The sequence below is a fragment of the Hordeum vulgare genome, chromosome 4H, assembly GCF_904849725.1.
Source record: "Hordeum vulgare subsp. vulgare chromosome 4H, MorexV3_pseudomolecules_assembly, whole genome shotgun sequence".
Lineage (NCBI taxonomy): Eukaryota > Viridiplantae > Streptophyta > Magnoliopsida > Poales > Poaceae > Hordeum > Hordeum vulgare.
The window spans coordinates 380,188,053-380,213,210 of record NC_058521.1 but is presented as its reverse complement, the minus strand read 5'-3'; the positions used below and the strand labels follow the sequence as shown (position 1 = coordinate 380,213,210).

The following is a 25,158-nucleotide window of genomic DNA, read 5'->3' as shown; positions in this document are numbered from 1 at the left end:
ATGTTTTTAATTGCCGGTTATAGCACCGATATAGTCCATTATAATGCATGATTTAAGCAGGATGGCGCTAGCTACGTAGTATTCATATACAATTATCTACTAAAGTTATGAAATAGTCGATTATAGCCTTATTGTAGCTAATTTGAAGCATCGCTATTTGACGTAGCACGCTATTTAAAACTATGATTATTATGTGGAAAATAAATACATAAGACACCCAAGAAAGAAAACATAGCAATAAAGTAAATACAAAATAATAATGTACTAACATAAGAGAGGCCATAGAGGGATGTTTAACAATGTTGTAATATAAAATAATGTTACTCAAAGTAAATAGTTGTTATCATTTTGTCATCAATCATGAGTGGACCAACTATGTTTGAGTGATATTTTAATAAAAAAACTATCCTCGTTCTCTTGATCAAATCCTGCCGAAGGTAGGCCAGGCAGGCTATGTTGGTCTTTTTTTATCGCTTTGTAACCTGAGTCGATGGGGAAGCAAATAGTTGTTTTTCTTCCTTGATTTGTCTAATTCAAGGTAAACAAAATTTGTTGCAAGGTGCTCAAAAGCAATTAGGTTTAGGCCTCAGTTTCCTTCCTTATTTTCTAGCTTCAGGTTGGGAAACTTTGCCAGATGCTTTCGGGACTTATTTTTCTTCAAAAAAGAAAAATGGAAAACTGAGAAATGAAGGAAGTACCGATGAACAATAGTTAATTTAAATATTTGATGTTATATATCAGGATCAAAAATTTCAGGTGTATACAAATTAACGTGTTTTTTAAAAACAAAACACCACACGAGCTATTGATAATAATCTGATAAGAAGCCAAGAGGTTGCTTTCTTCATAATCTTCCAAAGAATGGCATCTTTTTTCCTAGAAAAATGAAGGAAAGACTGACCTTGTTGTTTTTCCTGCTCTAAAATACCTGATAGTAACATTCCACCATACACACGGACTTGAGTGACGAAGATCACACATTTTGACATGAAATGATAGTAACTTAAAATGTACACCAGAATTATAACAAAATAGCAGGTAGCAACTCAAAAAGATTCAGATGTTTCTTCACGCACTTTCTCTTGAACTCAACCATGTCTTTTCTTTTTATACCATCAGTGCTTCGAGGAACTTAAGGCTTCAGAATGAGGCATAGGCAGTCATATGTGCATCACCTAAATGAGAGATCAGCTAGAGAAGCATGAGGAGCCGTTGCACAACCTTGATCAATGGTGCCAAAGTGTTCGAGAAGCCTCATGATCAGTACACCAGCGACGCACGACATCCCGGACAAGCTCATGATGATGGTAAGGTAGTAAATGAGTCTTGAAGTATGTCATGTCTCTTGTGTGGCCATAACCTTCCCGAGCGCTAGCAGAGCGATGCAGGCGAGCGAAGCACCGGCGATGTCCATCATCTCGTTCTCCCTGTCATTGCTCTCACGGAACTACAACCCACAGAGCACTGGTGGAAGCAGCATGAACACCATGCATGAGAGCGGTGCTAGGACCATGTAGAGCCTGGCTTTCGAACACGTCCAAGCTTGAGTGAGTAGTGGCCGAACTTCTCATTTGTCATCATTCATGACTCGGTTGTCTCTCAAATCAGCGATATGTTATCCGCAAGAAAATGACATGTTAGTTTTTGGAGTTTTGGGTACCAGTTTTCTGTAATGGTCACTAAAATATTTTGAAAATTCAACCATGAGAGAAGTTCTTTACATTGTGAAAAATCAAAGGAAGTCCACCAATAAGGTTGGCTATGCCCAAGATGAAAGTAACTGACATGTTTTGGCGCCAGTTGATGTTGCTGTTTAAACAACGAAGATGTTGGTGACTGGTTGTCTGACTCCACTAAGCCTCTGTATACTGACTTTCAGTATCCCAATCATCCCTTTGTTGTAGTCTAGGAGCAGACGGATTCACATCTTCAGAGACTGACAACACTACATTTGTTGCTCCAGGAATCCGAGACTTTGGTCTGTCGCCCATTCAGATGATACATGGTATAGGAAAAAAATGGTGTTCACATACACAAGAGAGATTTAGACGGCACGGAAAATAGAGGCAGCAAGTTTCACAGAATTGGTTGTTCTCGGAAGTTTGTTTGTTCAGTACATTCATGTGAAACTTATATTGATAAACTTATTAATGACATGCAGTGCAGAACTGTGGAATAATAAATCTAAAAGGAAAATAATTTGGCATGTTACGATATTTGTCACAATTGGGCTGAAAAATGAGCCGTTATTTGCAGTTCCGTGAGCATCTAAGCAAATTAAGTTACTGAATAATTGCCCGTGCAACGCACGGTTACAATGTTGACCAAATGAGACTACATCAATATAGAAAAATTATCCCAGGTATATATGAATTAAATAGATACACAATATTTATGATGTTGCTCAATCTATATTTTCAAAACTGAGATGTCATTGTAGGCATGTTGCTGCATATAAACAATAAAATATAGTGCATATAAACAATAAAATATAGTAATTGATCCTCCAAATCCCTATGGTAAAACAGAGTGAGTCACTCGACAAGCTAATTCCAGTGTGATACCTAATACAACATGATTAAGTGCAACTACTATTTATACTCTTCAATATCATATATTGTAGATTGCTCCCTATTTTCCTGACTGTAGCACACAGATTTCTCCATGGACTCGGTAAAACTCACCATTTTCTGTGATTCATTCGGATTGAAAGAGAAATTGTCAAATAGGCATATGAATACATTTCTTAGAAACTGAAATCGTTAAGTTGGTCCATCATTCTAAAAGAACTTGCAATTAAAAGTTTGAAAACAGTCTTTGATGTAAATACGCAAGAAATTGAAATCTACAATGTTTAAAGTGGTAATTCCAGAAGGAGTAAGAGTTCTCCTTGAAACCAGCAATATATAAAGAAAATGGGAACTACTGGATTTTTCCATGGTCAACCATTCAGAAGTTTAATGCATGACAAAACTACAATACATCCACAAAAGATCTCCATTGATCACAGGGAGGCGCAACCAACATATTGCTAAATGATAATATGTACTAAATAAAAGTTGGTAGAATATGATTTTGGTTTCACATCCATCTCCCATGGTCAACCATTCACAGAGAAGGTTCATGGCATAGCATGAAAAGACAACCATTTTATTTCTATTTTTGGTTCGTGTAGCACATGTTGTCCATATTCTACTAATCTGATATAATGTACGCCCATGCATCATTCCAGATAATTTAGCACTTGCATTTTTGTTCGTTCATTGCAAACAGATTTCAATTGACAGTGGACACATGATGTTTTGTTCACATGCATGCTTCTCATATTAGTGTAACTGATAATGTTGAAGGAAATCTGTAGGTGAGCATCATAACATATTTCTCGATGATTCCGATGTTTGACTATTCATAAGAACAAATTGGAGTAATACATGCAATTCTTGGAATTCCTAGTTTCATACAGTAGTGTTTGAGAAGATGCATGAAGCCCATTGGCAGCAGGTTGTTGTTCCTTTGGAAACTCTGTTTCATCGGCTTGGACAGGATAGGGATAATTAACCTTCAATCGTTTTGCTCGATGATGCTTGCCAGAAGATTCATCACAACCAGGTGAATTAGGCTTTGATACAGTGCTTTAATCTGTTTAGTATCGAACATTCTTTTGGCACAACCTCGACTGTGTAATATGAACCTTTTAGAGTAATACATAAACACCGAGCACTCCTTATGCATGGAACCCGAGAAGCTGAGCTACATACCTTGGTGTTTAAGATAAGGAGATTTTTCCCTAGAGGTTAGAAGAACAGACTCATCTTCAGGTATATGAACCACTTGGTATGTGCCCCTTCCCATTGGAAAGCATACCCTACGAGTAGAAAGACAAAGGGGAAAAAAGGAGCCCGGGAGCACATCTAGCTCCTGCTTTGCAATATCAATAATTTGATTGATATAGAAAAAAAATGTACTTAGGAAGAGATGATAGGGGAAAAAATCCATCCACTCCATGTTCGTGTTCATTGATATAGAAACTGTGCAAGCGTTTTAACATTCAGTAAGAAGACTTGGGCAGGATAGCACTGACCGAGAGTGCTGGTGGCAAAGGACTCAGCGCCGCCACACTTCTGGCTCACACACGCACGACCAACGGCCGTCCTGCGTGCGTCCCCGTCCCTGGCGGCGACTGCGTCTCGCCGGCGTCGCCCTTGTCCCTTGTCCGGTCTCGACGGTGTTGACATAGAGGCAATGCGAGCGGGGCGAGTGGGGAGTGACGCGTGGGCGAGCGACCGGCGAGCTGTGCGAGGGGGGTGCTGCGCCGGGACGGCGGCGGCCGAGGAGGAGGAGGCGCTTGGGGCTGGAGAAGGGGGCGTGGGAGGATGCGGTGCCCGCGGCTGGGCATCGAGGAGGCGCGCGCTGTGGGAGAAGGCAACGGCGGCGGGCCACTCGCGCTTGGAGTTGGACTCGGCGTTGAGCAGCACGTCGATCCCCCGCTGCCGCGCCGCCGCCGACACCAGCGTGTCGTTGCTGACGTCGAGCCCCACCACGCTCATCGCGGCGGCGGCGGCGATGGCGGCTGGCTGGCCGGGAATTGGGGTTCCGGATTCGATCTATGCAGCGAGGGGGTCGGCTCGGGAGGGAATGGGATTTTAGGGTGGGTGGGTGCGGGTGTGGGGGCTGGTGTGCCGGAGGGGTGCGGGCCGCGCACGGCGGGGTGGGCGAGGAGGTGGAGGTGAAGCACGGTCAGCCTTTGGTGAATTTGGTAACTGCACACCGTCGTGGTGCATAGTTGGTGGAAGGTCGTTAGATTGCAAATTGTTGACTAATTGTGTGGTGGTGATTGGTGTTTGTTTTTTATGGGTCTAATAGCTGTGTGTACTTAGAAAAGTTCTCGTTTGATCCTTTATTAGTAGTATAGATGGGGGCGGAATCCCGGCGTTTTATGGTGTTTTGGAGGAATGGCATGCAATGGCATGGGTCCGATCCATCCCGAGCCCACGTTTTCGCGTTCAGTTATATCTAAAATTGACACGGAGTGGTTTCCTCCGACTGAAAACAGTCAGACCACGTATAACGGTTGTCCTCGCACTCGCCTCGTTCCCAGGTGCGCCGCCTCCCGCTCCTCCCCCCTCGTCCCTTCCCTCCATGGATCTGAGCTGCACCCCGTCGGCCGGCGGCCGCCTCCCCTTCCCCTCCTCTTCTCTCTTCTCCTTCCCCACTCTATGGATCTACGCTGCAGCGGCAGCCGTTTCGCCACATCCCAGGCGGTAGTTTTCTCCTATCACCGGCAGTCGGTTCCTCGTTTCCTCATCGACAGGTTCCTCACATCCCAGTCGGCCTTTTCCTACTTTCCTCACTGGCTGCTAACTTTTTTTCTCTCTCGTTTTGCAGCATCTTGATAGAAGGAAGCTCGACAGCAGCTGGACAGAGGGAAGACTCTCTCATTTTGAAGGTAAAATAACCCAACCCCCTTGTATATGCTGCTAGTGCTCATCTTTATTTGCTATCGAGTGTATGTTTGCAATATATATGTTGATAGTTTGCATAACTTGTAGATGGTCAAGCAGATGAACAAAAGAAAAAAGATGGTTATAGCAGCTGATGTTTTGTTGCAATGGCAGTAATTGTTCGGGCTATAGTAAGTAAGAGAAGACCACGTATTACCTATGGCCCAATGCATGAAAGAGATCAAATTAGATACGATTATCTAAACCAAAAAAAATGGCAAAGAGATGTCTTATGTAAAAACATGCTAAGGTTTGAAAGAGCTGCGTTTTTCAACTTGTGTGCGATAATGAGGGATCGCAAGTTGCTAGGAGATAGTCCACATGTTAGCGTGGAGCAACAATTAGCAATGTTTTTGCATACAATTGGGCATAACCTTCGGAATAGGCTGGTGTCAGCCATTTTTTGTAGATCATATGGCACAACCAGCATATACTTTAGAAAGGCTCTTCATGCCATAGGCAAGCTTCATAATGATTATAAACGACCACCATCATTTGAGAACCCCGCAAAAATTGACGGAAATCGTCGATTTGACCCATATTTTAAGGTAATTTCAGAAACTATTTCTTAGGTATGTAGGCTATATGATATGACATTTAATACTTATCACTATATAGGATTGTATTGGAGCTATAGATGGTACACATGTGCGAGTAGGTGTTACCAAAGCTGTCGAACATTCTTTTCGTGGTAGGAAGGCCTTTATAACCCAAAATGTGATGGCAGCGGTAGATTTTGATCTCCGCTTCACATATGTGTTGGCTGGTTGGGAGGGGTCAGCCCACGATGCGACCATTTTAGCTGATGCATTAACGCGCGAGAGAGGCTTACAAGTACCACCAGGTAAAAAGTTGCCTTAGATAGTTATTGTCCATATGTTATTGCCTCTAGAAACCATTGTCACCAAATTTTGTTTTCACTTTTTAGGAAAGTTCTACCTAGTTGACGCCGGTTACGGGGCCAAGCCCGGGTATTTACCACCTTTTCGTGGTGTGAGATACCATTTGAATGAGTGGGGCAACAATCGAGACCAAAATGATAAGGAGCTATTCAACCTTAGGCACTCATCTCTACCGGTGATGGCAGAGAGGGCTTTTGGATCTCTCAAGAGGTGTTTCAAAATATAAGATGATGCCAAACCATTCTTTACTTTCTCAGTACAAGTTGACATTGTTATAGTTTGGTGTGTTCTTCACAATTATGCACTATCACAAGGGGTTGATTAATTTATTATAGCGGAAGTGACATGGACCACCGAACCAATTCGAACATCAAGACAACAATCAAGTGACACTAGGGACGTGATTGTAGTGACCCGACTCAAGACGAGTCAAGCCTCTGTGTATCTGTGCCATCCCTGGATCAGTATGCTGGCACACATAGTACATCAATGTATATATCAAAGTGCAATCACATGGAAATAGCGTAAAACTGATATATACCTTAAATATCTCAGCGGAAGCAGTCAAGGGAGTGGAGTCCCAATAAACACCAACGGCAAGTTGAGTGTAGACCGTAACCCTGAATCGTACTCTTACTCGTCGAAGAAAAATATCTGCTACATAAGACGTTGCAGCCGTGTAGGTCAGCATATTGAATATGCCGGCAAGTCACATAAGAGAGGGGTGAAAAGTAATCGTCTATACTATATGCATATATGGCAGGTGGGGCTATAAGTTTTCAGCGAAAAGCAAGTTTTCTCCTACACCAAGAGAGGGCTAAAAGCAAAATGTTACTACATTGTTGGTTGTTAACGAGATGGTTCCACCAACCAATTCTCGTACCCATGTTGTCAATAATACCCACATCAATATTATTATTTGTGTTGAGAATTTCAGATAACTTCAGTTCCTTTGGCTCAAGTTGTCCATGACCGTGGACACGACTAATCGATTAGGTTTGAGTACTCTGCAGAGTTGTGCACACGTTCCCCACAAGATTTGATCGCATCCGAGTATGTCCTCGCACTTCAGGGTGTTTGAAGACCGGATGATCAAAACATGGTCTTTCAACGGGTCCCTCTGAATCCCTGTCGGTGCCCATCCATTCCTACCATTCTTCTACATCTGCTAGCACCGCCTGTCCAGAGTCGCCGCGTTGTCCAACCAAGCCAGAGCCCATAATGACTTGTGGCTGTGCAGGTAAGCCTTGGGTCCTGAAAATATCCGTACGTCTCTTTGAGCCTGGGTGAAGCTTTTCGCAAGATGTCATGGCCGTCTCCAGCATCCCGGTCATCCACTGGTTTCTCCAGGGAGCCGATCAACCGTCCTTCACCTAGAGTTGCATTGCATCATGAGGTCTTGAAAAGTCTTGACTTAACCGGTCTTGGTTATTAAATTATTCTCGCATCACTCGTGATAAACTCTCAACCAGAATCCCGTCTACTCAAGCATAGCAATATGAAATTTGTCGTCCCGGGCCAAGTAACGGGGTTGTTGGGTGCCTACCACATGATACTACAATATGTAACCATAATTTCCAAGTACCTACTCAGCATGCAATTGGGCATAGGATGGTAGAATTACGATGCATAAAACATAGGTGATACATGATCAAATGACTTGCCTGGTGAGGTTGATGAAGAAGAATTTCTCAAGAAATAACTTGATAGACTACTCGTCACTCTCCGATGAAATATATATAACAAACATATCATTCACATAAGCACTCATACTAGCAATCATTCCAGCAATCAAAACAAAAGAGAGAGTGAATAAGAATCCGAAGGAAACTTCAAATAAGACTAGGGAGTCTTCTACTACATCAAACACTAAATAGTTTTTGTCCAACAGAAAATAATAACAAGGAACTAAGATATAAATTTAACTAAGATAAAATAAAGTATTTTTCACAAAACTATTTGAAAGTATTTCCAAACGGGATTTGAAACAGTGGAGAAACCAATTGCAAGTTATTAGAGAACTAGAATTGATTTCATGATAACATATAAAAATAAAAATAAAAACTTGTTGCAAACCCACTGTTAACTAACAGAAACAAAACATAATCTTTCTGAAATATAAAAGAAAATAATTTAAAAACGATTATAGAAAAGGAAATAGCCATAATCATAAAAGAGGTGAAACAGAAATTGTTTCACAAGAAACAATGAGCTAAAATACTCAAATAATTCTGAAATTTTTACCACTGATAACTAAGATCACTAGTGATTAGTATAAAAAAGAATCAAATTAAAAGCTATTTTTAAACTCCTGGAATAAGCAAAACAAGGTTTAAACTAAATCTGATCTAATTCAAATTTGAAAATTTCAAACATAGACAAATTATATGTTTTTAAAAACTAAAGGGAAATTGTGATCTACTGGAAAAAGAATCAACCTCATTGGATCACTAGATCAAAAGTTATGAGCCAAACAAAATTAGAACTTTCTTTGTTTTGGAATTAGACAAAAAAAAAGTAGAAACTCATTCTAACTAACAGGGGTACACGTGGCAGCTTCTGGTTGGCCTAGGTGGTGTGTGCCGCGGGGCTTTCTAGCAAACGACCACTATGTAGGTAAAAACACCGGCTAACTAATAAGTGAAGAGAAAAACCGGTTCGGTTATTGTCTAAAGACCGAAGAGGTAACTTGTTCTAATCTGGATCATTTACTCACGATCTAACGGCTAAGGAAAAGATGGGGGGTCTCACCATGAGTTGCTGGGGCTCCTTCTTCTCCGGCGAGACAGAGAAGACGTGGTGCTCGGGGAGGGGGCTCCGGCGATCTCCGGCGGCGTCCGAGGCGTGGGGAGGATGGAGGTGGGTCTCCTCCGTCGATTGGCGGCGACGGCGAGATGCTTCGAGGTCGGGGGAGAGCAGGGGCGGCCGGGGAAGTCTCTATTGCCAGCCGAACTCCGGCGAGCAGCGGGGGTGGCGTGGAGCGGCGAGGGGCTCGGGCTGGGTGGAAAAATGGAACGCGATGGAGGCGGGGGTGCTTGTGGCGGCATTGGTTGGGGCGGGGAGGTGCGGTAGTGGCGTGGGGGTGGTGGCGATGGTTGTACTGGAGCTTGGGCTGCAGCGAGGTGCGGCGGCGTTCTGGCGTGGGGAGGAGGGGGCCGAGGGGGGTGGCTGGAGGCGGCGGTTATATAGGGGCTCGGGGGCTCGGGGAAGGAAGGGGGAGCCGAATCGGGGGCGGATCCATCGGATCCCGGCGAGGCAGGGGCGACGCCATGGGTGCGGTGGGAAAGGAAAGAGGCACGGGGGAAAGAAAGGAAAGAGGAAGAAGAAGGAAGGAAAGAAAGAAAGGGGAAAAAAGAAAAAGGAAGAAAAGGGGGTGCGCTGGGGGGTTGGATCGGCCAGGGGATCTGTCCCAGAGAAAAAAAACGCCCTAGGGCGGTTTCCTATTAAAAGATTTTTTTTAAAACAGCAATTGAAGGAAATAAAAGGAAACAAAATAATTTATATGGGGTATTATATACCAAATCGATCAGAAAAATATTTCCTAATTGATTATCATTTTTCCAAACCAAAATAAAAAAAATGTTTTTTTTTCAGAAAAAACCCCTAAGGCTTTACTTTCTTTTTGAAATTATTTTCTCCACAAGGTTTGTGTTTTCCTTGGCTCAAAATATATCAAAAGTGCCCCTGGTCATTTTGGAGGGTCATATTCCTCCTCTCTTGCTTGCAAGAAATTATTTCCCGGCACTTCTTGCACGAAGAAAACAAATTAGAAATGTAAAAGAAAAATTTGAAAGAATTCAAATGCAAACTCCATTCAAATTCTTTATAGTTGAAGAAGTCATGTCATCTTCTCTATTGCTTTTAACTGGCTGAATTTGAATTTACCAGAGAAGGGGAAAGTCATTTTTATTCCCTCTGATTCAAAAGTTTTTGAAAAGTTTCAAATTTCACTCAAGTTTCAATCACTCAAGCAAACAAACAAACACTATAATAATTATATTAACATTCCAAAATTTGGGATGTTACAAACCTACCACACTTAAAATGAATCTCGTCCCCGAGATTCGAAGAGGCTAGAAAGAAAGGTTAGGGTTTGGGGGTCTTCTAACAAATCCAACTTCCGGCAAAGTGGGATGCTACCACACTTAAAATGAAGATTACCGGTCCCTCAAAATTTTAGAAATCCTCCAGGTTTTGGCATCTGACTCCTCACAGTATTCATACTAACTCCTTTGGTGATGCTCTTCCCTTATATTCAGAACATTTCCATCAAAACGTGGGTTCTTCTGTTGATTTAAGCTTCTTCCTTTACTAAGTCTTCTTAACTGACAATCTCGTTGTCAATTCTAAATAACCTATCGATGATTCTCATGGTGGTCTACCATTTGTGGTTATCCTGCAAAGAGAGAGGTCTTGTCTTCATCCTCACCGTAAAATTTCCTACGCGTGACAACAAGTGCCATGTACATGGGCTTTCATTATACCATTCTAAGGCTCAAACAAAAGCTTCAAAGGACGTCGTCTCTCACTATGGGTAAGTCTCTCAGATTTACCATTCCGAATAGCAAGAGAATGATAATAGTAAGTCGTCATGGTGGCCAAGCCATGTCGCACTGAAATCATTACCTTGTATAAGGCTTAGTGAATCTCGTATTCTAACACTTGGGCATCCTCACAAGCATTGCATAATTTCTCTTGTCCACGAACGAAGTTCGGATAATCCATTGGTTCTGCAAGCTGAACAAAACATCTATCGTATCTTCACAACTCTCTGGCTTTCATATGTTCCTAAGAAAACGTTTGCTGATCCAAGTTTCCTTCTCCAAAATATAGTACTTGATCCTTGTTAGTCCCGGGGTCTGTGGGTTTCAGGCATACTTGGAATTACTCTGCCTTTAAATTCCATAGTGTTTCATTCCATCATACTCTTGGGGTAACCATCATAAAAATAGTCCTGAGACTTATTTTTGGTACACACTCCATTCTGTGGGATACTTTCCATTGGTGTGTTTACCATGAAAAGGTATTGGTTCATCCACAAATCATATTCATTTCATAATCAATCATTTATTACATCCTTAACTTCTTATCAAAAACTCCAATTCAAAAGTACTCTATTACAAATGTTGCCATCCACATTGTTCGGTATGGTCGAGCATTTCTGCCAACATTATTCATTCGTCTCCCTTGGGGATACTTTAGTTCCACTGGAACTTTCCAATGTGCTCCTTGAAATCATCCATCTTTTGCTTCATCATGGTGGTCATGAGCTTCATCTCCATCATCTCCGCATGCACTTCACTCAGGTATTCCTGGGTATGACGGAGTCTTGCTTCAAGTATCTCTCCAATCTGACGTATGGCTTCCATGGTAGATTCACGAACAACATCAAAGAAGGTTGCTCGTGGTACACGTGAAATGAAAAAGTATTGCCCCATAGTCTTTGGACAAACTCCTTTCACATGGTGGAGGTGTACTTCCACATACCAAAGTTCTACTCCACTTTCCATGAATGGGTAGCCTTTGTAGACTGCATCTCCTTCAAGATGAATGTGCTTCATCATGTCCTTCAGGATTTTCGGATAATCATGATCACTGGTCAGGGTCATGATCATTTCTGGGCCCTTGAGGAATGACTCGTAGAGAGTTGTCATCTGCAGGTGTCAGTAAATAGGTACTCAGAGGAATGTATATGTCTCCTTGGTAGTTATGGCACATTCCTACTCAGTGGATCCTGTGGGTTTACCGATTACTACCACACTTAAAATGAATTATACTCATGCCTGCATAGACCATATTTTCTAATATCCTCATAATTGTTCAGAGATCTTTGTTCGAAGAGAAACAACGCATACAGTTTCAACATAGGCAGTCATGAGACAATAAATTCCATTTATTCATGATGTTATTACAATCTCAAGGACTTCTGTTACAAAAAAAATTCACTCCACGATCTCATGAAAAGAAAGAGTGCTTCAGGTTCCACTTATTGCCACTGTCAAAACTTATCTACTCCATTTTAGCTTTCTTCCCTTGTGGACAATCACTAGCATAATGTCCCGCTTCCTTGCAACGAAAGCAAATGAGTTCTGACAAGTCTCGAGGCTTCTTAGCGTTTGCTTTTGCTCCTTGGATTTCCGGCTTCCTTCCTGAGCACATGTATTTGTGGTGGCCAAACTCCATGCACTTGTAACATCTGACATGACTCAGGTCTATATCTACAGAGATTTGGCTCTTCCGAGGGTACTTTTTCTTCTTTCCGGACTCCTTTATTTTGGCCAGTTCTTCTATTTCAAGTGGATCAAACTCCACTTTTCCGTCGGGAAGTTTCCCAGATACTCTTGGCTTCCCTTCGTGCAATCCTGTGAATAATGTCCTTCTTCTCCACATGAGTAGCATGCATTGGAGAAAAATCTGGTCAGACCTTGTCCATCAGGGTCTTCAATATTTTCGTTCATCACCGGTTCTTCTAGAATCTTCTTCTTGAGTGTTTCCTTCACTGCATCTTTCTGCTGCTTGACAACTTGTTGCACCTTGGGGTAAATGTGACACTGAGCTGGGTAGTGGGTGGTTCCTTCACAAAGGAAACAAGTCACCTGACTACTTGGGCACTCCTGAGCTGGGTGATTTTCTTCACAATGAGTGCATCCATCCTTGTGTTCTTCCTGGGTGTGTCCTATTTCTCCACAGATCTTGCATGCACAAGTCTTCTCCTTCGTATTGTCATAGCACTTCTGAATAAGTCGGGATCTTAACAGAGTGTTCTTGAATTCGTCCCAAGTTTCTGCTCCACTAAATCCTTGTATCGCATGGTGCATTTTCCACCAGATTGCAGCACTTTGTGTAAAGTACAGAAGAGTGTGTTCCACTTCATACTTCCTTGAGATCAAGTTGCTCCCGAAGTGGTTCTCCATGTTTTGAATCCATATATCAGCCTCCAGCTGGGTCATTGGTCCAGAGACTACAAGTCCAGCTTCATACTCCATCTGGTAGGGTTGAGGTTTTGGGGATGAGACGGGTAAGAGAGGGAGGGATATACACACAATACAAACAATATTTTTGAGAATAGGTTTTATTTGTGGCCGTCGGAAAACACACACCAATGACGGCTCACAAACCATCGTATCTAATGTGAGTATATAAAAGGGGTTTGGACTTCTAATGGTCATATAATTATTCGAACACTTCAGGGTCTTCGAGTTCTTCGGGTCTTGAGAGTCCTCTGTTGGTGTAGCTTCAATTCTTCAAACGCGTGGTGAAATCCTCTTTACTTTGAAGTAGAACTCCGTTGATTCTTCATGAGGTCGAAGGGGTAAGGGTATTGTTTAACTATTGGAGGTCAGAGAGAACGTTTGATGAAATCAGAAGAGATGAGAAGTAAAATGTGTTCTTGAAAATAAAGTTTTTTTGAGAGATCCTTTCCTAAGAAATTTCCAGTTTCTAGGGTCGCGTCCTACAGTCAACATGTGCTCTGATACCATTTCTGTAGCGACCCGACTCAAGACGAGTCAAGGCTCTGTGTATCTGTGCCATCCCTGGATCAGTATGCTGGCACACACAGTACATCAATGTATATATCAAAGTGCAATCACATGGAAATAGCGTAAAACTGATATATATCTTAAATATCTCAGCGGAAGCAGTCAAGGGAGTGGAGTCCCAATAAACACCAACGGCAAGTTGAGTGTAGACCGTAACCCTGAATCGTACTCTTACTCGTCGAAGAAAAATATCTGCAACATAAGACGTTGCAGCCGTGTAGGTCAGCATATTGAATATGCCGGCAAGTCACATAAGAGAGGGATGAAAAGTAATCATCTATACTATATGCATATATGGCAGGTGGGGCTATAAGTTTTCAGCGAAAAGCAAGTTTTCTCCTACACCAAGAGAGGGCTAAAAGCAAAATGTTACTACATTGTTGGTTGTTAACGAGATGGTTCCACCAACCAATTCTCGTACCCATGTTGTCAATAATACCCACATCAATATTATTATTTGTGTTGAGAATTTCAGATAACTTCAGTTCCTTTGGCTCAAGTTGTCCATGACCGTGGACACGGCTAATCGATTAGGTTTGAGTACTCTGCAGAGTTGTGCACACGTTCTCCACAAGATTTGATCGCCTCCGAGTATGTCCTCGCACTTCAGGGTGTTTGAAGACCGGATGATCAAAACATGGTCTTTCAACGGGTCCCTCTGAATCCCTATCGGTGCCCATCCATTCCTACCGTTCTTCTACATCTGCTAGCACCGCCTGTCCAGAGTCGCCGCTTGTCCAACCAAGCCAGAGCCCATAATGACTTGTGGCTGTGCAGGTAAGCCTTGGGTCTTGAAAATATCCGTACGTCTCTTTGAGCCTGGGTGAAGCTTTCCGCAAGATGTCATGGCCGTCTCCAGCATCCCGGGCCATCCACTGGTTTCTCCAGGGAGCCGATCAACCGTCCTTCACCTAGAGTTGCATTGCATCATGAGGTCTTGAAAAGTCTTGACTTAACCGGTCTTGGTTATTAAATTATTCTCGCATCACTCGTGATAAACTCTCAACCAGAATCCCATCTACTCAAGCATAGCAATATGAAATTTGTCGTCCCGGGCCAAGTAACGGGGTTGTTGGGTGCCTACCACATGATACTACAATATGTAACCATAATTTCCAAGTACCTACTCAGCATGCAATTGGGCATAGGATGGTAGAACTACGATGCATAAAACATAGGTGATACATGATCAAATGACTTGCCTGGTGAGGTTGATGAAGAAGAATTTCTCAAGAAATAACTTGATAGACTACTCGTCACTCTCCGATGAAATCTATATAACAAACATATCATTCACATAAGCACTCATACTAGCAATCATTCCAGCAATCAAAACAAAAGAGAGAGTGAATAAGAATCCGAAGGAAACTTCAAATAAGACTAGGGAGTCTTCTACTACATCAAACACTAAATAGTTTTTGTCCAACAGAAAATAATAACAAGGAACTAAGATATAAATTTAACTAAGATAAAATAAAGTATTTTTCACAAAACTATTTGAAAGTATTTCCAAACGGGATTTGAAACAGTGGAGAAACCAATTGCAAGTTATTAGAGAACTAGAATTGATTTCATGATAACATATAAAAATAAAAATAAAAACTTGTTGCAAACCCACTGTTAACTAACAGAAACAAAAAATAATCTTTCTGAAATATAAAATAAAATAATTTAAAAACAATTTTAGAAAAGGAAATAGCCATAATCCTAAAAGAGGTGAAACAGAAATTGTTTCACAAGAAACAATGAGCTAAAATACTCAAATAATTCTGAAATTTTTACCACTGGTAACTAAGATCACTGGTGATTAGTAGCAAAAAGAATCAAATTAAAAGCTATTTTTAAACTCCTGGAATAAGCAAAACAAGGTTTAAACTAAATCTGATCTAATTCAAATTTGAAAATTTCAAACATAGACAAATTATATGTTTTCAAAAACTACACGGAAATTGTGATCTACTAGAAAAAGAATCAACCTCATTGGATCACTAGATCAAAAGTTATGAGCCAAACAAAATTAGAATTTTCTCTATTTTGGAATTAGACAGAAAAAAGTAGAAACTCATTCTAACTAACAAGGGTACACGTGGCAGCTTCTGGTTGGCCTAGGTGGTGTGTGCTGCGGGGCTTTCTAGCAAATGGCCGCTATGTAAGTAAAAACACCGGCTAACTAATAAGTGAAGAGAAAAACCGTTTCGGTTATTGTCTAAAGACCGAAGAGGTAACTTGTTCTAATCTGGATCATTTACTCACGATCTAACGGTTAAGGAAAAGATGGGGGGTCTCAGCGTGAGTTGCTGGGGCTTCTTCTTCTCCGGCGAGACAGAGAAGAGGTGGTGCTCGGGGAGGGGGCTCCGGCGATCTCCGGTGGCGTCCGAGGCATGGGGAGGATGGAGGTGGGTCTCCTCCGTCGATTGGCGGCGACGGCGAGGTGCTTCGACGTCGGGGGAGAGCAGGGGCGGCCGGGGAAGTCTCTGTTGCCGGCCGAACTCCGGCGAGCAGCGGGGGTGGCGTGGAGCGGCGAGGGGCTTGGGCTGGGTGGAAAAATGGAACGCGATGGAGGCGGGGGTGCTTGTGGCGGCATTGGTTGGGGCGGGGAGGTGCGGTAGTGGCGTGGGGGTGGTGGCGATGGTTCTACTGGAGCTTGGGCTACAGCGAGGTGCGGCGGCGTTCTGGCGTGGGGAGGAGGGGGCCGAGGGGGGTGGCTGGAGGCGGCGGTTATATAGGGGCTCGGGGGCTCGGGGAAGGAAGGGGGAGCCGAATCGGGGGCGGATCCATCGGATCCCGGCGAGGCAGGGGCGACGCCATGGGTGCGCTGGGAAAGGAAAGAGGCACGGGGGAAAGAAAGGAAAGAGGAAGAAGAAGGAAGGAAAGAAAGAAAGGGAAAAAAAGAAAAAGGAAGAAAAGGGGGTGCACTGGGGGTTGGATCCGCAAGGGGATATGGCCTAGAGAAAAAAAAACGCCCTAGGGCGGTTTCCTATTAAAAGATTTTTTTTAAAACAGCAATTGAAGGAAATAAAAGGAAACAAAATAATTTATATGTGGTATTATATACCAAATCGATCAGAAAAATATTTCCTAATTGATTATCATTTTTCCAAACCAAAATAAAAAAAATGTTTTTTTCAGAAAAAATCCCTAAGGCTTTACTTTCTTTTTGAAATTATTTTCTCCACAAGGTTTGTGTTTTCCTTGGCTCAAAATATATCAAAAGTGCCCCTGGTCATTTTGGAGGGTCATATTCCTCCTCTCTTGCTTGCAAGAAATTATTTCTCGGCACTTCTTGCACGAAGAAAACAAATTAGAAATGTAAAAGAAAAATTTGAAAGAATTCAAATGCAAACTCCATTCAAATTCTTTATAGTTGAAGAATTCATGTCATCTTCTCTCATTGCTTTTAACTGGCTGAATTTGAATTTACCACAAAGGGGAAAGTCATTTTTATTCCCTCTCATTCAAAAGTTTTTGAAAAGTTTCAAATTTAACTCAAGTTTCAATCACTCAAGCAAACAAACAAACAATATAATAATTATATTAACATTCCAAAATTTGGGATGTTACAATGATAGACCGTAGGCTTCAAATGGCAGCCCAAATGTGGGAAGATAGACAACTCATGTATGCTAATCAATGAGTGTGGCACACTCCATGTATTTGTGATGTCTATGCGGCTACTTGATGGTTTGACATATTGTACCATTTACCATATTTGAACCATGTATTTGTGTTGTTTATGAAATTATATTTGAAATTATTTGATGGTTGGATAGATCATACCATTTACCATATTTAAACCATGTATTTGTGATGTTTATGGAATTATATTTGAAATTATTTGATGGGTGGACATATTGTACCATTTACCATATTTAAACCATGTATTTGTGATGTTTATGGAATTATATTTGAAATTATTTGATGACTAGACAGATTGTACCATTTGCCATATTTAAACCATGTTTTTGCCTTCTTTTTGTTGGCTGGTCAGAAATGGAGAGTGTTGAAGTCACCGCTGCAAGTGCGAGCTGGGGCTATATGATATGACATTTAATATTTATGACTATATAGGATTGTATTGGAGCTATCGATGGTACACATGTGCGAGCAGGTGTTACCAAAGGTGTTGAACATTCTTTTTGTGGTAGGAAGGCCTTTATAAACCAAAATGTGATGGCAGCGGTAGATTTTGATCTTTGCTTCACATATATGTTGGCTGGTTGAGAGGGGTCATCCCATGATGTGACCGTTTTAGCTGATGCATTAACGTGCGAGAGAGGCTTACAAGTACCACCAGGTAAGAAGTTGCCTTAGAGAGTTATTGTCCATATGTTATTGCCTCTAGAAACCATTGTCACCAAATTTTGTTTTCACTTTTTAGGAAAGTTCTACCTAGTTGACACCGGTTATGGAGTCAAGCTCGGGTTTTCCACCTTTTCGTGGTGTGAGATACCATTTGAATGAGTGGGGCAACAATTAATCCAGTCCAAAATGATAAGCAGCTATTCAACCTTAAGCACTCATCTCTACGGGTGATGGTAGAGAGGGCTTTTGGATCTCTCAAGAGGCGTTTCAAAATTTTAGATGATGCCAAACCATTCTTTACTTTCTCGGTACAATTTGACATTTTATAACTTGGTGTGTTCTTCACAATTATCCACTATCACAAGGGATTGATGAATTTATCATACCGGAAGTGACATGGACAACCCAACCAATTCAGACAACAAGCAAGTGACACTATGGACGTGATAGACCGTAGGCTTTCAAATGGAAGCCCAAATGTGGAAAGATAGACAACTCGTGTATGCTAATCTATGAGTGTGGCACACTTCATGTATTTGTGATGTCTATGTGGCTACTTGATGGTTTGACATATTGTACTATTTACCATATTTGAACCGTGTATTTGTGTTGTTTATGAAATTATATTTGAAATTATTTGATGGCTGGACGTATTGTACCATTTACCATATTTAAACCATGTATTTGTGATGTTTATGGAAATATATTTGAAATTATTTGATGGCTGGACAGATTGAACCATTTACCGTATTTAAACCATGCATTTGTGATGTTTATGGAATTATATTTGAAATTATTTGATGACTGGACAGATTGTACCATTTTCCATATTTAAACCATGTTTTTGCCTTCTTTTTGTTGGTTGGATAGAAATGGAGGGTATTGAAGTCACCGCTTCAAGTGCGAGCTCGGGGAGAGCCGGGGCTATATGATATGACATTTAATACTTATCACCATGTAGGATTGTATTGGAGCTATCGATGGTACACATGTGCGAGCAGGTGTTACCAAAGGTGTCGAACAATCCATTTGTGGTAGGAAGGCCTTTACAACCCAGAATGTGATGGCAACGGTAGATTTTGATCTCCGCTTCACATATGTGTTGGCTGGTTGGGAGGGGTCATCCCATGATGTGACCGTTTTAGCTCATACCGTAACGCGCGAGAGAGGCTTACAAATACCATCATGTAATAAGTTGCCTTAGCTAGTTATTGTCCATATGTTATTGCCTCTAGAAACCATTGTCACCAAATTTTGTTTTCACTTTTTAGGCAATTTCTACCTAGTTGACTCCGGTTATGGAGCCAAGCTCGGGTTTTTACCACCTTTTCGTGGTGTGAGATACCATTTGAATGAGTGGGACAACAATCGAGTCCAAAATGATACGGAGCTATTCAAACTTAGGCACTCTTCTCTACGGGTGATGGTAGAGAGGGCTTTTGGATATCTCAAGAGGCGTTTCAAAATTTTAGATGATGCCAAACCATTCTTTACTTTCTCAGTACAAGTTGACATTGTTATAGATTGTTGTGTTCTTCACAATTATGCACTATCACAAGGGATTGATGAATTTATTATACCACAAGTGACATGGACCACCCGACCAATTCGAACATCAAGACAACAAGCAAGTGACACTGCGGCCGTGATAGACCGTAGGCTTCAAATGGCAGCCCAAATGTGGGAAGATAGACAACTCATGTATGCTAATCTATGAGTGTGGCACACTCCATGTATTTGTGATGTTTATGCACCTACTTTATGGTTGGACATATTCTACCATTTACTATATTTGAACCATGTGTTTGTGTTGTTTATGAAATTATATTTGAAATTATTTGATGGCTGGACAGATTGTACCATTTACCATATTTAAACCATGTATTTGTGTTGTTTACGGAATTATATTTGAAATTATTTGATGGGTGGACATATTGTAGCATTTACCATATTTAAACCATGTATTTGTGATGTTTATGGAATTGTATTAGAAATTATTTGATGACTGGACATATTGTACCATTTACCATATTTAAACCATGTTTGTGCCTTCTTTTTGTTGGCTGGACAGAAATGGAGAGTGTTGAAGTCACCGCTGCAAGTGCAAGCTTGGAGAGAGCCAGGATCATCGTGTCGACCAATTCCATGATGAAAACCATGCTGGGTTTTTGGCTGGTATTGTTACTGATGTGGACTTCAAGTGGATATGGAGATGTTTACCATAGACAATGTTTTGCTGTTCTGAACGAGCGAGTCAAGCTTTCTGTCCGTGGAGATCAAGTCAAATACCTTCTCAAGAAGTGGAGGAAGATTTGGGGAAGGGTATTCAACTTGAAGAATTTAAGTGGAGTTGTATGGGATAAAGATATTTGCACAATAAGGCTGAGCGAGGTTCACTATAGACGGCATTGTATGGTATGCTTCTCAACCCACAAATTTGATGCGATTTTATGTTTGTATTATGCTAATCATTTTGAACATTTTTTGTAGACCTATAAAGGTGATGCATCTCCAGCCGTGCCCCCAGAACGCCCTCCCAAGCGCCTTTTTAATTGTCGGCGTTAAAAAATTCGCCCAGTCACGCCCCGAGGACATCGTTTTTGCACCGGATTTGGCCAAAACTAGCCCCAGCGATTCCAGGCCAAACCCAGCCCCGGGGGAGGCGCTTGGGGCGACCGACGCTAATTTTGCATGTACAAACCCCACCGTCCACCCTCTCTCCTCTCTCTCTCCTCTATTTTTCAGCTAGGCCCACCATGTGCATGTAAAAAGGAATATTTCCTCTCTCTCTATCTCTCTCCTCATGTGGCCGGTTGGGTGGCGGCGCAACTAGGAACCCGAGCACTCCCAACTCGTTTTTTTTATTAGCCCCCAGGCGGCGCTATTTCGACCCGTGGGGGCGCCTAACGGCTGGAGATGCTCTTAGTGGGCACACGATCGCATCTCGTCCGGCTGCATTCAAAACAAATCAATAAAAACTCTCACGCCAATGGTCATAGTTCAACCAATGGTTACAATTCACGCTCACAACAAAATCATTGACCGGCGAACATATACCAACCTACAAAATGGTGAAAGACCCAAGTTTCATGTCAACAACAAAATCTGTGTCAGGCACACAAGCAAGATTTCAAAAAAGAATGACCATAGTCCTCACTCCCTAGTTTAGGACTTCTTGGTCGAACATCTCCTTTTGTCCATAAAATGTGTGAGAATGAATGGTTTGTCCTTGTATCGGACCTTGAAGGCTTCCAAGAATGAGAATGCCTACGAAATCAAGGTGACAATCACAACTGTAATAACAAGGACATAACATATAACAAAACATGAACAATGCATGACAAATGAAAGAGTAGATGACATACCAAATCGCCCACACCTAGTCAACTCAACGGACAGGTTTTAACGCTCTCGAGCGCGTCCTGATACTTGTTGCACTCTTTTTGAATGAAACCCCATCTCTTTTGGTTGAGTTGATGCCATGTGTCCTTGAAAACTTGTAGGACGCAAACTTCCTTCGTTTGTGAAATGTTATATAAACTCTTGTCCGAAAGCCGACTTCTTTTTGCTCGGCACCGGTCTTGGGATATTGGCATATCTCCATCCGACTCTCGCAAATCAAAGTGTCCTCATCTCTGTTGTATGATACCATGCGAATGCTTTTTCCCCTTATTTGTGCATCCGCTCTTTGGGTGAGCTCATCGATAAATACCAATGGCTCCTCCGCAATGTCTATCCCTTCTTCCTCATCTTTGCAATAGATGTCCTCATCTTCATGCCATGAGTTGCCACGTTCGGCCTCGTCCTCTTCATGGGCTTCGAAGCCATTGGCACCATATTGGTCGCGACCGTCTTGGCTTTGGGTCTCCTCAATATCGAGAGCATTGTCTTGGTCGGAAGTATTGCCTTCATCGAAAGCAATGCCTTGGTCTTCGACGTGGAATGCCTGCCCATTGCCCTTGAAGATGATGTTCTTCATGAAATGGGTGTACTCAGGGTCATCAATCAATTATGTTCGGAGTGTCATTCCATCGAATAGCTTGCGGGCGCTAGAAAAGTTGGTTGTGGGAATCGACCGGGGCTGATTTCTTGGCATCCCGTCCGAAGACTAGCCGACCACAAGCATGGCGCTGAGGTCGATGGCCCATGGATGGCAGGGTGCCAGCGCGATCATGCTGCCTTTTGGTGACGTTGAGAACCGCGTCTGGCCATGGAGCCGCGACGTGGAGAACTTAGGCATTTTGGTGTTATGGACGAGGCCAGCGAGTGGCATTGGTATTGAGCAGGGCAAACGTCCGACAAGCCTGTGATCGACTCCGCCATCACAAGTCAGAGGTGGAGATCTGTCGTTGGTATTGATAGACTGGCACCCCGGTGTCGTGGTCCAATGCCCACCTCCCCGGTGGGTGGTATCTGAGCTCGGATCGGGTGTCGACCACCCCTGTGTCAGCGAGCGACCATGCCTGCCTCGAGGAGATCACTTGTCGACGTCCCTGCATCACACCGCAGTAGCGGCTGACCGACACTATGACATCGACTCACCGCTCTGGGACACATGGTTCTAGGACGAGCATGACATGCACTGGCAAACTTACTTTGTCGATCGTGTTCGTAGCTCTGCCCCTCATGTTGTGTCTGCACGCGTCGAGCCCACCTAGTGTGCTCGATCGTAATCGCGTGCGCGGTCTGAGGCCGCCTCCCTCCCCCCTCCCACGTCATCATAGCCATCGGTAGCTCACACCATGACCACCAAGGAGGAGGAGCGGATGGTGCAGGCCCTCATGGAGGACTCCGAGAGTGAGCACAAGCGGAGCCAGTACGTGTAGTGGGTTGGTCTAGAGGAGATGTTAGTGCTCTCAGCCGACGGGGACGTCTATGTGCCAGAGCTGGACATCAAGGTGGTGGAGGAGGCCACCCCGGTGTGGAACCCGATTTTGTATGGGCAGTCATGGTCGTGGACGGACATGATGACATGCAGCTCGCCGGCATCACCACCACCTGCACCGCAGGTGGCGTGTGATGTCTACTATGCAACTTTATTCTTCTAGACATTGTTGGGCCTCTACTTGCAGAGTTTTGTAGGATAACAACAAATTTCCTCAAGTGAATGACATAAGGTTTATCAATCCGTGGGAGGTGTAGGATGGAGATGGCCTCTCTAAAACAATCCTCTAATCAAATACAAGAAATCTCTTGTGTCCCTAACACACCCAATACAATGGCAAATTGTATAGGTGCACTAGTTTGGCGAAGAGATGGTGATCCAAGTGTGGTATGGATAGTAGAAATAGATTTTTATAATCTGAATAACTAAATATAGCAAGGTAACAAGTAGGAAACAGCGAGCAAAACGTTATATAAATGCTTGAAAATAAGGCCTAGGGTTCATACTTTCACTAGTATAATCTCTCAACAATGCTAACATAATAGAGAATCATATGGCCATCCCTCAACATGCAACAAAGAATCACTTGAAAGTTCCTATTAGAGGAGAACATAATAAAAAGTTATTGTAGGTAGATAACCACCTCAAAGTTTAGTTCTGATCAATCTTTTGGGATACTCCTATAGGTATCACAAACATAGCTAGAGTTTGTACTAGAATAACACCTATGATACATATCAATCAAACCTAATGTCACCTAGATACTCCAATGTTACCTCAACTATACGAGGGTTAATTATTCGACATGCATCAAACAATTTAAGATTCATCATATTCAATCCAACACAAAATACTTCAAAGAGTACCCCAGGATTTCTATCGGAGAACGTAAGATGAAAATGTGCAATCAACCCCTATGCATAGATCCCCCGGGTCACTGGAATCCGCAAGTTTACGCCATAACATATATCAAGTGAAATCAATAGAATACTCCATTCTCACCATGGGTATCCACATGCAAGACATACATCAAGTGTTCTCAAACCACAACATTCAATCCAACACAACCAGATCTCAAAGGGAAAGATTCAATTCATCACAACAAGATGGCGAGGGAAGAACACTATAATGCCCCAAGAGTGTATATTTACCTTTTTGGAACCTTCTCTATGTGGGTCCACCTTGTAATTGATATGAGAGCTCAATGCATATGATTTCATGTGATGTCACCTGGATTTGTGTTCCTTTGCATGCATGCATCACTATCATTTCATGTCATTGTGTTGTTGCATTATGATCATATGATGTGATGTGTTATCATGTGAGGTTATGTGGTTATGTGAATTGTGTAGTGTGGTGCTAATCTAGTAGGTAGCTTGTGGATTTAAACAAGGGTTTCAAAACTTCCCCCCTCTGTTTTATCTCAAGCCCAAAAGATACTTGATTCTTTCCTGTATTAAAAATGCCTATGTTTTGGTATGTAATATTGGTGTTTGTGAGGAGGTGTTTTGCTGATTTGAAAATATGTTTTAAAGGTGCTAATATTCACAAAACAGATCCAATAAATTCTGTTTTTTTCATATTTAATTGCTCCAAATAATTGTTTTCCAATTTATTCAAATAGGTCATAAATCCTTATGACCAGGGGCATTTTTGTTTTGTTTTAAGTCTTACCAGATTTGCCCTTGCTTTATTTTCCTTTCTCTGGCTATTTGTAATTGGGAAACCCCCCAGAGGTTTTATTTCTTCTATCTGGCGCCAACTAGTGGGCCTCCTCCCACTAGCAGGCCCAGCTCCCCTCCTCTCCTGTAGACGCCGTTCCTGTTCTCCTTCCTCCGTCAAACTTTCTCCAGAGACAGAGACAAAGCGACGGCAGCTGACGCCGTCACGAACGTCGAGGCGCGTCCCTCGCCCCTCCTCCTCCATATAAGCCTCCCCTTAGCGTCCGTGCAACTTAGAGTTCCCCTCTCGCGCCGCCACCTCCATCCCATCTCCTTCTCCCTCTTTGTCGACGACACCAGGTAAGG

The 25,158-nt window shown here is 42.4% G+C and overlaps 1 protein-coding gene across 1 annotated transcript; it reads left to right on the top strand.

Annotated features, from left to right (window-relative positions):
- Nucleotides 1-5,507: 5,507 nt before the first annotated feature.
- LOC123450545 lies at nt 5,508-20,811 on the top strand. Its single transcript, XM_045127732.1, has 6 exons — nt 5,508-6,049; nt 6,120-6,345; nt 6,430-6,562; nt 19,651-19,877; nt 20,318-20,661; nt 20,737-20,811. The coding sequence occupies exons 1-6, from the start codon at nt 5,609-5,611 to the stop codon at nt 20,809-20,811; spliced, it is 1,446 nt and encodes a 481-aa protein (XP_044983667.1). The 5' UTR covers nt 5,508-5,608.
- Nucleotides 20,812-25,158: the final 4,347 nt, after the last annotated feature.